This window comes from Carettochelys insculpta, chromosome 4 (assembly GCF_033958435.1).
Source record: "Carettochelys insculpta isolate YL-2023 chromosome 4, ASM3395843v1, whole genome shotgun sequence".
NCBI lineage: Eukaryota > Metazoa > Chordata > Testudines > Carettochelyidae > Carettochelys > Carettochelys insculpta.
In genome coordinates this window covers 120,021,720-120,039,947 of record NC_134140.1, presented here as the reverse complement: position 1 = coordinate 120,039,947, position 18,228 = coordinate 120,021,720, and the positions used below count along the sequence as shown (strand labels likewise).

Here is an 18,228-nt window from a genome sequence, read left to right as displayed (position 1 = left end):
GAATTCTGAACTATCATCTAAGTGGGAATCACATGTTGATTTGATGCTCTATTTTCAGATCAGATAGTATAGGTATAGATTTCAGGTTACTATAATGGTATTCACTTACTGTCTTTGAGCCTGATTTAAAGTCCATTGAGGTCAGTGGTAGCTATTTGTTGATTTCAGTGGTTCATGACAGACCCTTTCTCACATGTTCTTTGATGTTCTTCTTACAGATGCTATAGAGATGATTAACAGCTTCATATTGCTTGCTCACTGTTCAAAATGTATTTTCCAAACAATATCGTATTATGTTTATCTTATGACATTGCATCAGTTCTAAAAGGACTTTCTCCTTTTGTTTTCCTCCTTGCTAATTTCTTTAAGGGTTGGACGAAATTCTAAGTGATAGTCATATGGAAAATTAACATAATGAACAAGCCAGTGAAATTCATTGCATGTAGCCAGTTTACTCATAAACATATGCCCATCCCTTTAAATTGAGCATACAGCAAAATGGGATGAAAATGAGCCCCAACAATTTCTTTCACACAAATGAAATCCCACCTAGATTTCACATGGTAAGAAAGTGGCTTTATCTGTGGGATGTGGAGGAGAGCTTGGTTTCAATTCTAGAATGAAGTTCACCTAAATATACATAATGGTGGCTAGATCCTCGGGCAGTAGGTCTTTGAGAAAACTAGTGAAGTTATTCTGCAAAAAAAGTTGGTTGTGTTTATTACTAAGTTTGTCACCCTCTGAACTTTAAACAGAGAGATTAAAAGCTCAGAGTTCACAACGTTTCACTGAAAATATTCATATAGGGAGAGAACCTAAAAAAAAGTCATATAGATCCAAATTTTTTTTGTGTTTCCTCATCTTAGGAACCTTTCTCTGAAGTTGTCAAAGGAAGTGGAACAAGGAGAAATTAGGTGTCCTCGTGTGAGCCAGGTGGCCAGCAGTCCCTCTGTGGAGTGGCCTTTTTCAGGCTTGGAAGAAGGTGGAGGCATGGAGTCTTTGCCCTTCAGATTGATGATGCAGGATTGCACAGCTGTGAAGACGTTACTGCTGAAAATGAAGAGGGTTCTTCAAGAGGTAATGGTTTAATCATTTGTAAGATCAATAGTTGCCAATGATAATATGGTAGGTATTAGACCAGGGTTCAGTAAAATGTTGAGTAGCACAGAATGGAGTCTTCATCAGCATCTGATGAAGTGAGTCTTTGCTCACGAAAGCTCATACTCAAAACTTTTCTGTTAGTCTATAAGGTGCCACTGGACCCTTCGTTGCTGTTACAAATATGGAAACAGCTCTTGCCTAGGATCTCACTTTGAACATTGAGTGTCCCAGCCCAGGTGCTCTGTGGACCAGAAGTGAGCTAGTGTTTGAGCCACAGTCCCAAAAAAGTAGGGCCTGGGCAATATGTGTGTGTGTGTGGGAGGGGAGGGGCAGCTTCAGGGCCCCCACAAGGAGTGGGGCCTCGGATGGAAGGGGCTGGATGGATTAGCCTCCCCCAGCCAGCCCTCAGCACTGCCCAGACCACACCCCCTGGGGCTCTGGCAGTGGTTTAAAAGGCCTGGGATTCTGTTGTCATGATAGGAGCAGCCCCAGGCCACTTTAGATCACTAGACCATGCGGTAACTGTCTTCTTTGGGCCCTCCCTGTCAGCAGCCTGGCAAAAAAGATAGTATTTCCATTCGATTGGATGGTTGGGAGATAGGAGACACTGTAGTCAAAATCAGAAGGAAAAAAAAAACTACCTACCTTTCTCTAACATTTTTTTGAAACCAAGGATTATTTGTATTTCCATGTGTGGGATGGCTGTGGAGTAGTATTAATAGTGCTACATACTGGTATTTATAGTGTGAATATACATACTTTTTTTTCTGAAGATAAATTAATTTGTATTACTGATATATCAGAAGATTGCTTCAAGGTTCACTCTAGCTTCATTCTGTTGGTCCAGAATGTTTCTGTAACCTTGCTGATGGATTATTTCTTTTTTCCCCTAATTATTTATTAATGATCTCCTATTAATAACAAAACTCTTTCTGGTTGATCATAACTGTTCTTTTAATTTTCTGTCATTAAATATTAGGGTTTTCTATAATGGATTCCTGTATTAAGCATTGTTTTCTTAGTGCATTAATGTAGACAGAATATGTGGGCTCAAAGGTCTTAATATAATTGAGGTGTTGTCCAACATTAAACAATATTAAAGAAGGCTCAGGTTTGGTATACAGACACCTCAACTGCTTAGTACCATACCAAACACATCATTAATAATCCTTTTAACCTTTTTATTTAAGGTACCCAAAGGAATAGAAAAGAGTTAATGCATTGGACATGTAAATTATTAATTCAGCCTTATTTTAACCTTCTTCCATTTCCATATAGCTCAGTTTTGTTTTGTTTTGTTATTTTTAAAGAAGGAAGTCCCCTTTGTTTACCAATATTTTAGGCATCATCAAAGCCAGTAATAGCTGCCCTTTGGAATAAAACGGAAGTTAGTTGAGATGTACTGGAGCTGCTGTGGCTAAAATCTGATCCCTGGTCTTAGAAATCAAAACAAGACAAACACAGAAAATGGAGTGACAAAGATAAAAAAATTCTGCTTTCGTTCATGGTTTTGACTTTCACTTGCAACCTTGCTTCCGGAAAAGCACCAGCCCAGTGCACGCTGTCATCAGTCACTGAGACCTGTACTAACATCAATTTGTTTAGGACATGACATTTAGCTTCCTCATTCTGCCCAAAGGCTTACATCAGTGTTACAAAATACACAATCTTTACTGGCTAAACCAGACTCTTATCAGACAGAACTAAAAAAAAGAGAGAAGTAGAAAGAAAAGAAATAAAGTACAGATAAAAGGGGCAGCAGGGAAAGGATGGGATGAAGGTGGGGCAAAGTCTTACATTCCACGTGGTGTTTGGGATTCAGCCAGAGCTGGTGAAAATGTATGTGTCTGGGTTCCTTTCTCTGGCCTGGACAGGGTCTTTTTAGGAGAGAGAGGAGGCTGAGGAGGGTTACAGGGTGATAAATGTGACAGCCATGATCCCGAAGCTCATTCCACTCACCAGTTTTTCCCTAAAGTTTTTTTCTTTAGGAATCCCCAAGGGCTAGATGGATGGAAAAGTCCCTCTCTTCATTATTTTATCTACCAGTTATGCCTTGTTTCCATCACAGGAATTTGAGCTCACAGTTATACATGTTTCTTGCTGTTAAGCATGATCTTAACACAGTCTTTGAGTTATATCACCAAACCTCTTTATTTGAATTAATTCAGTCTCTCTCACTTTCACTTTTGCACCTTTTCCCGTCAAAATTTCTTTTATAGGTTACTGGGATATGTTATGAACTTACACTCACATTTTACAGCTGAGCTCACATTTGTTTGACCATTTATCACAACAGCACATACACACATAACCAGTTGAAGTTACAGCATTAATGAAATGCTTCATGAAAACAAAATTCCATCAATTTTTTTATGCATGGTACTGAAATATCTGAGTATTTGTAAATGAACATGTTGTAAATGTTAGAAACAATTTCTGTGCAGTACTCTCCTGTGGTTAAATGTAATTTCCCATGCTTTTAGCAAGAGCCCTTATAAGGCAGCTTCACTAGAAAACAGTATTAAATTAAAAGAGATAATACTGAAAAAGGGAGAGTCTCACAGGAAATTCAAGCCACCCAAAAGTTTCAGGCAGCCTTTCCAGGTGCAAAGTGATTTGTTATAAGTTTCACTAAAAACACACATTTTACAAGTCTCTTAAAATTATTTTTTTAAAACATGCCGACAAATAATCTGTAAAGGGTGTTATTATTCCTATTTTGTGTCTGAAGTAATCCATAGAAGCAGAAATGATACAAGCTGAGTTAAAACATTAGACATGTTATTCAATATAATGGTCATTCTTAAGCATTGAATTCTGTTTCCAAAGCACACTTTCATTACAATCCACCAAACTGTGATACTAGCCAGAACAATAAAATAAACAAGTTTATGGCAAAACTATTGTCCATCTGTTATGTGCATGTGCATATAGTGTATACTGAACTGGGCTATACGTGTATAAGGCCCAGGGTTTAGTTCTTCTTTAATCTTACTGAATAAGGAGATTACCATATGGCAGTAGTTAATAAAACTACAACTGGGTGGACTTTTTTGAGGAATGTATTACCTGGCCTATAGTAGGGCAGGCTTGAAAATATCCAGTAATTAATTCAACACCCTGCCACTGTTTTTCCTGTGGGGTCTGTAAAGCAAGAAATCCCACAACAGATCCAAAATGTCAGGGAACAAACTAACCTGAGACTGAACCAATATGCTGCGTTTATGTCCCCTTCAAACTTAAGGTTACTTTAACACAACCCTCTCAAAGACCTTACTCGAGGTATAAGTTTGGAGGCAAGTAGAAGCTGGCAAAACTTTAGATATAATTGGATTTGACAAATATGAAGCATTGTCTTAGATTATTTTCAATGTGTATCAGGCCATCAGCTATTCCCATGTGGGAAGCTGGCACTATATTTGCCCTCAGGAAAGAACTGAAAACCTCACTTATGTGTGTGTAGTCAAATATGCGTATCTTGTTTGGGTTTTAGCTGGTATTGCTCACTGATTGCTAGGTGAGTTCCAATCTGTAATGTACAGTCTATAGAAAATCTAGTGATGTTTTGAGTCCTCTCAAGATCTTTAATGCATTCAGTTCAATAAAAACCTACTGTAATAAGCCACTAGGATATTCAGTTGATGTTGATTCCCAGTATGGTATTTACATTTATTATTCTAAACAGAATAAAGAATGCAGTAGATTCAAGTTTATGACAAGTACAGGCAGGGTTCTGACCAGGGTAATCAAAAATAGATCAAATAATGTACCCACATATCATTGTAGGACTGTTGATAGGACAGTCACCACTTTATGGCTGCGTCTACGCTATAGCCCCCTTTCAAAAGGGGAATACAAATGAGGTGAATTGGAAATTCAAATGAAGTGCCGATTTACATATCTCATGCTTCACTTCATAATCACATTTTCAAAAGAGAATCTTTCAAAAGAGAAACAGCAATGTTTTGAAATAAAACCCCATTTTTGAAAGTATACTTCCTGAAAAAATTAGTTATGTTATTTGGCACTATATTTGCATTTCTGATTTGACTCTTTTGCATTTCCCTTTCAAAAGGGGACTGTAGTGTAGATGCATCCTATAAGTATATTGTAAGTGACCCAAAAAGCCTTTAATACCCTGGATAGAATGGTTTTATGGAAGTTACTCTTTAACTGTGAAATCCCACAGAAATGTTTTGACATTATTCAGAGTTCTCTGTAAAAATACGATATGCTAAGTAATACACCACAGTGAATGGACTAACCCATTCAACATTAATACAGACATCAGACAATCATGGGTCATATCATTCTTAATCTGTTCACTGGTATTGAATTGAGTAATGAGTAAGACCACAGAATGAACAAAGGACATACAGTGGACCAGGATGTTTTTTTGTAATTGCCCACATTTCATGCTCAAGGTGTAGACAAGGTCTAGATTCCAGAGAAAACAACAAACAAATCCCCAGAGTTGGGGATGGTCGAAAGGCTCTCAACAGTGTTTGGTCCTGCCATGAGGGCAGAGGACTGGACTTGATGAACTCTTGAGGTCCCTTCCAGTTCTAGTATTGTATGATTTTATGGTAGTAATAAGTAAATTCAAAAAATCAGGGTCCATTCAAAAGTATATGGCTGTCAGGTTTTCTCCTGCAGTCTACGTATTGACTACTCGTTCAATGGATTTTGGCACAAAAGTTAATAGACCTTGACTTTGCAGATGACATCAACTTGAAATCTCAGACCCACAGAGACGTGCAAATCAAAACAAATAATCTGCAAGCCTATGCCCAAATAATAGGTGAAAATCAAGACCAGGATAACAAAAACCATAACAATCAACACACAAGAAATACCAGTTCTTCTTTGAGTGGTCCCCGTGGGTGCTCCACAATAGGTGTCGGGCTCGCCTGGTGCCGCAGATTGGAAATCTTCCAGCAGTTTCTCCTGGATCACTCATGCGCCGGCGCGCGCCGCCCCCCTGCGCGCCCCCAGCCGTGTGCGCGATCCGGTCCCTGCCAGTTCCTTCTCAACCGCCATCGGCTGCAGACGGAATCCACTCAGGCTAAGGCCAGAGTCAGATTACCTAGTGGTTTTTTTCCACGTGTAATTTGTTGTTTCGGTTATTAAACAAAAAAACAAAAAAAAAGAAGAGAGAAAGCAAAGACAAAGAGAATATCAGGAAAAAAAAAAAGAGAAAAGAGAAGCGCGGACGTGAAGGCCACTTAGGCCGCTCGCTGCCCCACAGGCCGGTGATCACTATTTGGGGTGGAAAGGCACGGATTAAGTGCTAAGTACCCTATTAACAATAAAGGACTCACTGCAATGGCCTCTTCAGGTTTTAAAAAGCGGTAGTCATGCCGTGAAGCTATGCCGGCCCCCGTGGGGCATAGTGAAGGCATCCAACGCGTGGGGGAATTACAGCTTACCCAGACACGTTCTCACTGTGCTAAGCTCACAGCCAGGGCCAGGAAGGACAGATTGATGAGGCGTAAAATGCTCTTATTGATAAGGCTCTCCAGCTGGACTTGCCGGAGAAGCCTCACCCAGAAGGGCCCTCTGGGTTGCATAAGAGGAGGGCAGCTTTTCTCTCTGACCCCCTCAGCACAGAAACAGAGGAAACTCTCCCTGGCTCGATCCTTGCCGTGCGTTTGCAGCGAGCAGGACGAGCGGAGCACACAGCCACCAGCCACATACTCAGGCAAGCGGTAGTGCAGCAGCGCACGTGGCAGAGGCTGAGCCTCCGATTATTCAACAGCCGGCATGCACGGTGCCTACAGCATGAGCCAGGCAAGCACCGGAACCGGCGGCACCGCCACAGGCGGCACAGACCCCCCGCGGCACCAGCGGTGCAGGGCTGCCAGGCACGGAGCCTGCAGGCACCGGAGGGGGATACCCGCGCGGCACCACAGCTGACAGTGCCGAGCGCGGCACTGACAGCGGGGCCAAGATCCCCAGCACGGAAGGGGGTGGTGCCGGCCCCGCAGCGGAGGGGCAAGGCAACATCAAAAACTCGGCACCGCAGTCCATCTCTGGACAGGGCTGCGCTGCTGTTAGCACCAAGCCCTTCCCCTGTGATACACACGCCGCACTGAAGGCCTGTGTCTCCACCGGCCCATCCGGAAAAAAGAAACAAAAACAAAAACAAAAACAAACAAACAAACAAACAAAAAACCCTCCTTCTCCGTTCCTCCAACCAATGTCACCATGGCTTGGGCCACCTTCACCATTTCTGGGATTGGATCCCCTGGCGTACTATCACAAGCCAGTTTCACCTCTATCTGTGTCGTCACAGAGGTCTCGCTCTCCCAGACATCGGGTGTACACACCCCGCAAGTGGTCTAGGTCTCCATCCCCGGACCCTTGCCCGTGCTACCATGGTCGTCGTTATCAGGCTGGACACAGACAAACCATAGGTCTACAGCTAGGGGCAAATCCCCCCCCCGCCCCCGGCCGCTCAATACCCCTGTGGGCACTCCCGATTGGGGACGGAAACACTGTTGTCTAAAGGGGAGTTAATTTTAGAACCCTGAGACTTTCCTTCACGATCCTCCGGCGAGCAAGTGTATCATCGACCACAGGAACCCAAGGGTTTGAGGGAGGTTTACCTTAGTGGTTCCTCCTCATCCTCCCCAGATGAGGCTATGGCCCCTGGGGACGTCTCTCCCCCGGATGACTTTAAACAGTTTCAAGAGCCGTTTAGAAGGGTGGCTTTCACACAAGACATTCAAACGGCAGAGGTGCAGGAGAATCATCACAAACTCCTGAAAAATTTGAGACCCCCGGCTTCATCCAAAATTGCTATTCCGCTGAACGAAGCCATTCTGGAGTCAGCCACTACTATATGGCAGACTCCAGCCTCTGTTCTGCCTACAAACAAGAGAGCGGATAAGAAATAGTTCGTCCCGGCAAAGGGCATGGAGTTCCTCTTCAGTCACCCACAACCAAATTCTTTGGTGGTCGGGTCGTCCCAGCAGAGGTCAAAGGCTTCTCAGTACAAATTGGGGGATCGGACAAACATGCTAAGAAGCTAGAGCTGTTTGGCAGGAAGGTATATTCCTCTCCTAGCCTGCTATTGAGAATGGCAAATTATGGGCACACCTAGCAAACCATAATTTTGATAATTACTCCGGGCTTACTGCCCTCATGGATTCACTTCCAGAAGATAAAAAGCCAGTGTTCAAGGCGATGGTTCAAGAGGGCTACGCAGCATCACAGACGGGAGTCCAGATTGCCCTGGACGTGGCAGACACAGCGGCACGTTCAACGGCTACAGTAGTGGTCATGCGTAGAGAATCCTGGCCCCAGACGTTGGGTATCTCGAGGGACCTACAGGCGAAGATCGTGGACCTTCCCTTTGATACACAAAAGCTGTTTGCGGACTCAACCGACTCAGTCCCTCACCCCAGTAAGGACTCAAGAGCTACACTTAGAACCTTGGGCATTTATACTCCCCCATACAGGAGGGAAAACTTCTACCCTCAGCAAACACGCTATGCTTACAACCACAGCGTGCTCAATATCAATGGGGCTACGGCCAAGGGCGCTATCAATAGCGGCAACAGTACAGAACTCCTAGGCGACGTTCTTAACAAAGTCGTACGCCCTCGGGTCAGGCCCAAAGGCAACAAGTTTGATGGGTATGTCCGGGGCTGCACTATCAATACCCTCACTCAATGCCACTCTCATTTCATGTTCCATCATCGCCTCAGACCGTTCCGCTCCGAATGGCAAAAGATCACCACAGACATATGGGTGCTGGAGATCATAGCCATGGGTTACGCGATCCCCTCCCAGTCGCTTCCACTGATGAAGCCTCCCACCAGACCTCACCTCAGGGACGCTGCCACGAGGCGAGGTTCAAGCAGAAGGTGACTCACCTTATGTTCATAAGGACGGTGGAAAGAGTGCCGGAATAATTCCAGGGGAAGGTTTTTATTCACACTACTTCCTACCAGAGAAGAAAACAGAACACTGGAGGCCATCTTAGATCTTCGGGGCCTCAACAGTTACTTGCGTAAGCAACGGTTTCGGATGATCACAGTTGCCTTGATACTCACGGCACTGGACGATGAAGACTGGGTTGCAGCACTTGATTTACGAGATGCTTAATTTCATATAACAGGCCACCCAGCACAGACGCTTCCTCCACTTCACGGTTGGCCAGGAGCGCTTCCAGCACAGGGTTCTTCCGTTTGGCCTCTCTTCAGCCCCCAGAGTCTTTACCAAAACCCTGGCAGTGGTATCAGCCTACCTGCACAGATGGGGGTGTTTATCTTTTCCATATCTGGGCAACTGCCTGCTAAAAGGGACCTCGAAGGCAGAGGTCTCACGCATGATACGCGTCACAGCGGACACGTTTCTTCGCTGGGCCTAGTCATCAACCTCGCAAAGTCAAAGTCCGAGCCCACACGACATAAAGAGTTCATAGGGGCACGCATAAACTCTATCACAGCAAGGGTGTACCTACCCGACGCCCGCTTCCGCGCAATCAGTTCGCTGGTGCAAGTCATTACATACAGCCCCACGGTGCCGGTCTTAACATGCCTACAGCTGCTGGGCCATACGGCGACAGCAACGTTTGTGGTACAGAATGCCAGGTTGCACATGTCAAGCCTGTAGCATTGGCTTGTGAGCGTTTACAAACCGGCATCCCACACTGTCCACAGGGTGGTGTCGCCAACAACAGAGGTGCGCAGATCCCTGGCGTGGTGGGAAAACCCCGAGAATCTGCTAGTGGGGGTGCCTTTTCACCAACCACAAATTTCTATTTTTTTCTTACTACCGACGCCTCCACATAGGATGGGGAGCACACATCGGCGACAAGGTAACGCAAGGGCTATGGTCCCCTGCGGAACAGACACTGCACATAACCATGCTGGAGCTCAGAGCAGTGTTCAACACCTGCAAACATTTTCCAGATTACCTACGTGGCAAAGTAGTCAGGATTCAATACCGACAATACCTCCACTATGTTTTACATCAATCGACAAGGAGGAGCACAATCCCGTGCCCTATGTGCGGAAGCAGTCCAATTGTAGAATTGGTGCATCGCCAACAACATAACGTTGAAAGCCTCGTACTTGCCGGGCGCTCACACCGTGAAAGCAGATCAGCTGAGCAGGCGCTTTGCAATCACGCACGAATGGCAGATCTGCTCCAATCTGCTACGGCGCATTTTTCATACATGGGGGTTTCCCCAGATCAATCTGTTTGCCACAAGTTCTTGCACAAAGCCAGAAGGGAGAGAGCTCGCATGATACTCATAGTCCTGCTTGGGATCGGCAGCAATGGCTTCCCTTGCTTTTGCGCATGTCGGACCGCCCACCGCTGCCTCTACTGGTGGCACCGGACTTACTCACACAGGCTCAGGGGTCCTTAGTGCACCCGCACCCTCAGGGTCTGTACTCATGGCTACTCCATGGCTCAGCTCTTTAAAGAACACGTGTACGGAGGGGGTACAACAAGTCCTGGAATGTAGCTGAAGGACATCCACCAGGAGGACTTACAAGCAGAAATGGACTTGATTCACAGCCTGGTGTTCCGCCAAGCAGTTAGCTCCCCTTGATGTTCCTATACCTGTAATACTAGAATACTTATTGGACCTCAAGAGAGGCGGGTTTTCTCTATCCTCGCTAAAGGTCCACCTCGCCGCTATATCAGCCTTTCGGCATACAGAGGAAGGGCCCACGGTATTCGCCCATCCTATTGTTACCAGGTTCTAGAAGGGGCTGGTAAACCTGTATGCTCCTCAGAAACCGCTTCCACCATCGTGGAATTTGGACTTGGTGCTCAGCACGCTATCAGATCCACCTTTTGAACCATTAGCCACAGTTCCCATACGTCTCCTTATGATAAAAAAAAAAACAACAACCTCCCTCCTTGCTACTACGTCAGCCCGCAGGGTGAGTGAGCTTGAGGCAGTGATGGCAATGCCGCACTGCACAGTATTCTCAAAGGAGGCGGTAGCCTTAAGGCTGCACCCAGCCTTTGTTCCAAAAGTCTCTTCGGAGTCCAATCTTAACGAGCCAATAGTTTTACCCTCGTTTTACCTGAAGCCTCACAGCTCCAGCATGGAGGCACGCCTGCATCTCCTGGATGTGAGGAGGGCGTTGGCCTTCTACATAGACAGAACTAAGTCCTTCCGGAAAATGGACAGGCTCCTAGTCTCTCTCTCTCCCAGGTCAAAAGGAGAAGGTCTCTCTTCACAGAGAATCTCTAAGCACATTGTGTCCTGTATAAAAATGTGTTACGAGCTTCAAACTGCTCCTTTGCTGGCCCCTCCCAGGGCTCACTCCACCAGGGCGGTGGCGGCGTCAACAGCTTTCTTCAAGGGCATCACGTTAAAAGACATCTGTAGAGCGGCGACCTGGTCTTCCTACGACACCTTCGCCGAGCATTATGCCCTGCCTTGGGTATTCGAAGAGGATACCTGTTTGTCGACAGCAGTCCTCTCGGGGGCAAACTGCACATAAACCGATTACCCACCTCCTTACTTGGGTTACTGCTGGGTAGTCACCTATTGTGGAGCACCCACGGGGACCACTCGAAGAAGAAAGAGAAGTTACTCACCTGTAGTAACGATGGTTCTTCGAGATGTGTCCCCGTGGGTGCTCCACCACCCGCCCATCATCCCCGCTTCGGATCTCTGTCTAGTGTTTTTCAGGAGCATCCGAGGCGGTTGGTCAAGGAACTGGCAGGGACCGGATCGCGCACATGGCTGGGGGTGCGCAGGGGAGCGGCACACGCCGGCGCATGCGCAATCCAGGAGAAACTGCTGGAAGATTTCCGATCTGCGGCGCCGGGCAAGCCCGACACCTATTGTGGAGCACCCACGGGGACACATCTCGAAGAACCATTGTTACTACAGGTGAGTAACTTCTCTTTGCATGTTCTGTGACTGGCATAGAAAAGGGTCAGTATTTCTCATATGTCAGTGTATTGAATATACAACAGGTGGCATAGACAAAGACATTAAAGCCTGAACAGGGAAAGCCAGATGTGCCTTTGTAACTTGAAAGCCAACAATAAGAAATAGAAATATTGCCTTTCAAACTAAAGTTAAAATATTTAGAATTATTTTAAATTGATATTATTGTTTAGTGCTGAAACTAGAAGGATTGCTAAGACCTTACTTTCTTAAGTTATATATATATATATATACACACACACACATACAAAAATATATAAGCTGAGTAAGACCTGTTCCACATTAATGAGCTCTGTATCAGTATAAATGTGTTACTGAAGGGTGTTAGAAAAATTGTGAAAAGAAGCAGAATCACTTAGGAAAAGGAGGTAGGAGGTGGTATGCCTGCTCTTTATCAAGGAAGTTTCTGGATTCTTCCTGGCTTCTAGAGTTCAAAGTCCATGTTTTTTTTATCTAGCAATTGCCTTTTCTGTTTCACATGGACTTCTCCACTGTTATTTAAACATTACCCAGTTGACCACTGAATGGAGGATTGCCATTTGCTATACTTGAACTTTGTTGCTTATAAAAATGTAGATTATGATTACACTCTCATTTAGTAGGATATCAGATTTTTCAGAAGCTACAAGGATTTCCTCTGTTTTTATCGATTCATTACAAGTTACACAGAGGAAGCCATATTAGTCTGTATCTTCACAAAATGAAAAAAGCAGTCTTGTAGCACTTTAAAAACTAACAAAATAATTTATTAGGTGATAAGCTTTTGTTGGACAGACCCCTTCTTCACATCTGGAAATTCTTTTTAAAAATAAACTGGCACGACAAGAATATAACAAAAAGATAGGGGAAAAAGATGGAAAAACTGATTTATTGGTTTTAACAGAATTTCCAGATCTGAAAAAGTGGGTCTGTCCCATGAAAGCTCATCACTTAATAAATCCCTTTGGTAGTCTTCAAAGTGCTACAAGACTGCTTGTTTGTTTCCTTACAAGTTGTTACTCTCATCTGTGCAGTCTTTTATATTTTGTTGTTGTTGTTGTAGTCTCTTCCACTCCTACATCTTGGAATGAAGGCCACTTAAGACTGTTCGCCAGCATCCCCTACCCTGGGCAATCTTTTCCAGTTGTAACCAGGTGTATCCTGACTTTGTATGGTTAGGTGTTTCTTGGGCGCCATATTTTCCTTTTTCCTTGTGTGTTCCAACTTAAGGCTTGCCTTGTGATGGTGGTGGTTGGTTTTTTTGAGGGTATGTCCAATTCATCACTATCTTCTCTTCCTGATTTCTTCTTCTGCAGTTGCCACTGGTCTTGGTTGTTGATGGCGTAGGGCCTGTGGATCCGGAGGATTTTATGGAAGCAGTTATTGATAAACATCTGGATTTTTTTGAAAGTTATCTTTGTTGTTCTCCAAGTCTGTGCTCCATTCAGTAGTACTGATTTGACATTAGAGTTGAATTACCTGATCCTAGTCTGAATTCTGATCTGTTTAGAATTCCACATATTTTTTCTCATGAAAAAAAACATTCTCAACTATCTCTATACTTTGAGTTCAGTCTAAAATGAGTAACCAATTACTTCCATGTATACTGTCAAAAGCAGAGATAGCAAAATTAGTTGCTCTCTATATCTGTGACTATTGGAAGGGCATTCTTGGTGGAATATTGTTATCCATACAATGTGCTCATTGCACCTGGACATGCTTGTTCAGGGTTTTTTGCTAGGGAGGGAATCTATTTAGTTAATACTACAGAATTGGTTATAGATTCCAAATATGCCATAGGCTTAGTGTACGTTGGATAAATTGTGTAAAATAGGGTACTTCTTAAAGTGAGTAAATGGAAGAGAAGATGGCCACATAATATTGCTATTATCCATGCTAGGTGACATTTAGGTAAATTAAATATATTAGGTAGATTAAGTTTTCCTGCATTTTTTTTAATTTATACACAATATTTTCTGTATAATAATTCTCATTGTTCAGTGAAAGTTTTTAGTGAGACTGTCAAAATGCCAGTTAATTAAAATAACATGTTATCTACGTGTTCTGTAATTGTTTAATTTAGATTGTAAATTCCTCAGATCAGGGACTTTGTCTCTTTCACTCCTTTGCAGAGCATCTTGTAATGTTACAGAGCTATATAATGTTTGTTCATTATAACTATAATAATGACTTTGGGGAAAAGCTTGGTTATCTTTGCTTCTACTTTTGAAAACAATGCCAAACCACACAGGGAAGTAGCGTAGGCTAGGGGAGAGAACACTAGGATGGGATTCAAGATGTGTGGCTGCTATTCCCAGCCTGCCACTGGCCTGATGGGTGAGTCTGGGGAAAATACTTCACTTCTTTCTTTCTTTCTTTCTTTCTTTCTTTCTCACTTTCCCCATCAGTAAAGTAATGATACTGACTTCCTTTGTAAAGTACTTTGAAATCTAGTGAATAAAAAAATGCACTCTAAAATCTATGTAATATTATGAGATACTACTGTTTGAGATACTTTGTAGGAGAATGGCAAGTGGGCATTCACTGGACAGTTCATTACTAGAAAAACTGAGGTGGTCTTAAAATGTGATTTACAAATACATTAAGGATTCCCTGGAGCTACTTGTTACAGATATTATTTGTACTTACGTTGTCCATTAGCAATGAAACAATTGTAAGACTATTTCAGAGTAAAACACTGAGGTTTCCATTTTTAGCTACCTTTGTAATTAATTAATGTAGCATTGCTGATTTATTGAAAAACTCTGCCTTGAATGCAGTCACTTTTATCAAGTAACTCATGCTGGAAATTGGTAATTCCTTCATTTCATGGTATATTAACATAAATTCCATGTAAGTATAGATTTAAATAAATAATAAAAAATACCTGATATATTAGTAGGATTTAATTTTCTCTCTTTAAAGTGCTTTTTGCATGGAAATTTACGTTTGACAGCCTCTCATCCTTCCTGCCAGTCATCGTTGTTGTCATCATCATCATCATCATCATCATCATCATCAATCTTATTGTCAGTGAGTTGATGTGCAATTTAAAAGTGTTGTGAGTTAGTGACTACAGAAAATATTTTATTCTTCTTCAAGTAGTGTCCCCAGGGGTACTCCACTCAGGGTGTCAGTGTACCCTTGCTCTGGCTCTTATATATTCTTCTATAGCTGTTGTTTCCTATGCCACACATGTGAAGTAGCACCACCTCATCCTATCTGGTGCACACTTGGCATGGGATCCCTCAGTTCCTTCCCTACCATTCTTGGCTGTGGATGGAGCTTCATCCTTTTTGTGGAAAACAACTAAAGTTAGCTAGTTAGTTAGTTAGTTAGTTAGTTTGTTTACTGTAGCCTCCCTGTCAAAGTTACTCTTCCAGTTGGAGTCCTGATGTTAGATATTTTTTAAAAAGTTTTTTGTTAGTGTTAGAATTGTTACTGCATCACTGCCATGTCAGGTTACCAGGCTTTCCTTGGTGTGCAACGTGTAGGGAAGCCATACCGGCCTCCAGTGGCCATATTTCCTGCATCAAATGCTTGGATGAGGGCCACCAAACACAGTTCTTCACCCACTGTTTCAGCTTTATGCTGAGGGCTAGGAGGGACTGAGCCAAAAGGCTCAAGACTTATCTTTATGAAAAGTATCTCCAACCAGCAGCCGTGGATCAGCTGTCTCCTAAAGACTTAGCATGGGAGACCAATGATACAGACTCTAAACGTCCCTCTGCCTCATACAATGTCGCTCCTGTGTCAGCGGACCCATTGCCAACATTTTCCTGGTTTCTGGTGCCATCTTTACAGGCTGCTCCACTGGCAACATCTGCTGCGGCCTCCCTAGTACTGTCCCTGCTGGCACCACTGCAAACCGTGGCCATTCTGCTGTGCGTTCTTGCCTCTCTCCAGTGGTGCACATATCTGGGCAACATTCTAACCGAGGTGCCATTCAACGAGCCACCATTGTCTGTCACCCTTACTACGGATTCCTCCCTTATGGGTTGGGGGCGGGGGGGGGGCTTATCTGGGTTCCCACACAGTGGAGGACGTATGGTCCTTCAATGAGTAAGTGCTCCACATCAGCCTCTGGAGTTCCAAACAGTCCATATGCCTGCAGATATTCCCAAAGGCTCCTGGTGCACATGTCAGACAACATCATCATGGACAACCCCACCTACATATATTATATCAAGAGTCTGTGTGGGGTTTGGTCTCCATCCCTGAGTGCAGAGGTCATAAAGCTCTGGACTTGATGCATTTGGCATGAAGTCACCTCTGTCACCATATATCTCCCCAGTGTGCTGCATCTCCACCTGAACCACTCAATTGTCTGATGAAACCATTATTTGAACCCCCTGGTGACATGTTCCTAGCTCCATCTCTTGATGAAGGTCTTGCTGTCAATTGCAATCATGTCGACCAGAACAGTTGGGGCGCTTGCTGCCCTCATGGCTGAGCCCCCAGTAACACATTTACCAAAGATACAGTCACCCTTTGCCATCATCCTAAGTTTCTTCCTAAATTTCCATCTCTTTAACATCAACGAACCTATCCACTTACCAGCATTCTTCCCAAAGCCATACTCCAATCCTACGCATGCAGCATGGCACACTTTGGAGGTCCATCAGGCATTGGCTTTCATATTGACCACATAAAGCCTTGGCATAAATCTTCTAGGCTCCTCCTGTCCTTTGCAGAGTGGTCCAAGCACCTGCCCATTTTGTCTCAACAGTTATTCAAGTGGATCTCCACCTGCATTCACGCTTACTACGAGATTCATTGGAGGGAACTTCTGAGGGCTCTCACTGCCCATGCAACTTAGTCTGTGTCTTCCCCTACCACCTTTCTCAAGAACATGCCCCTTATGGACATGTACAAGGCAGCCATGTGGTCTGCCAGTAACACATTTGCACAGCACTACGCTCTTTTCTCTTGCATTGCATATTCCTTCCACCATCCAAGTGGGACAAACAGTGCAATCTACTGTAGTAGTTACTGAGCTCCAAACCCACCTCCAAACTGCAACTATTGCTTTATACTCACCCAGATTGGAGCACGCATAGGGACACTACTGGAAGAGGAAGTTACCCACCTTGTGCAGTAAAGATGGTTCTTTGAGATGTTTGTCCCCATGGAGGCTCCACTTCCCTCCCTCTTTCCCCTGCTTTGGAGCATCCTGTTTTTTGTTGGGTAGAGAAGGAATGGAGGGGCCCGACACTACAAACACACCAGATATCATGAGGAGGGGCTACTGCACATGTGCGGCATGGGAAGCCATGGATATAGAAGAATCTCTTAGCACAAACACAAGGGCACACTGACACCCAGAGTGGAGCACCCATGCGGGGGGGACATCTTGAAGAACCATTGTTACTGCATAAGGTGAGTAACTTCCTCTTTTGTTGGCACAGATATTCTGTTTTAAGATTCTATTTCAAGCTATGGTAACAGTGTTAAAGAAAACTAGACCATGGTTTTGCTTGACTTTTACATGTATAACAAATGGATATTCTTCTAAAATCTTATATTGTAAGCTCTTTGGGGCAAACACCATGGCTACCTTCATGTTGATACCTAGCACAACTCTAATCCTGAGGCTTCTCTACTATAATACTAATATTATCAATTCACTCAGTAATACATATTTTATGGAAATCTCTCTGTATAATTTTTAACCAAAAGGAAACCACCTAATGGTTTCAGTGTGCACACCAAAGTTAGGGAATTCGGGAAATATTAACAGGAAAACTCTGAACATTGTTTCACATTGCACAGGAAATGGAAACCATTTTCAATGTGATTGAACTGGAGGGAGCTGCATATACTTGTAGTTCATGTACAATCTTATCGGTGGATATGCATATACAGAGCAAAGAAATAGCTGTGGTTGCTCAGTGCCACCCAACTGGGGCTTGCCTTGCTGGGGCTGTGAGGCTGTTTTATTGCTATGTATGCTTTCGGGCAGGAGTTGGAGCATGGATTCCAGCAGGGTGGGAGGATCCCAACACTCTGGTTCCAGCTTAAGCTCTAAAGTCTACACATCAATGAAACAGCCCCACAGTCTGAGCATTGTGAGCCAAGTAGGCTGGCATGGACCAGCCTTGTTTTGTTTGTGTTTCTTTGCTGTATATCCATAGCCTAAACTTACTACAATATTTTTATAGATTGAGTTAAACTTGTTTGAAAGTGTTGAATGTAAGAGCCACTCTTCATTTGGTTTA

The 18,228-nt window shown here is 43.8% G+C and overlaps 1 protein-coding gene across 2 annotated transcripts in view; it reads left to right on the top strand.

Moving 5' to 3' along the window:
• Positions 1–18,228, top strand: part of CCSER1 (coiled-coil serine rich protein 1) — a 1,054,165-nt gene that overhangs the window by 420,070 nt on the left and 615,867 nt on the right. For both annotated transcript variants that reach the window (XM_074993602.1, XM_074993603.1), the window contains exon 6: positions 867–1,077. In XM_074993602.1, coding sequence (XP_074849703.1) covers positions 867–1,077 — 211 coding nt within the window. The remainder of the gene's footprint in view (positions 1–866; positions 1,078–18,228) is intronic.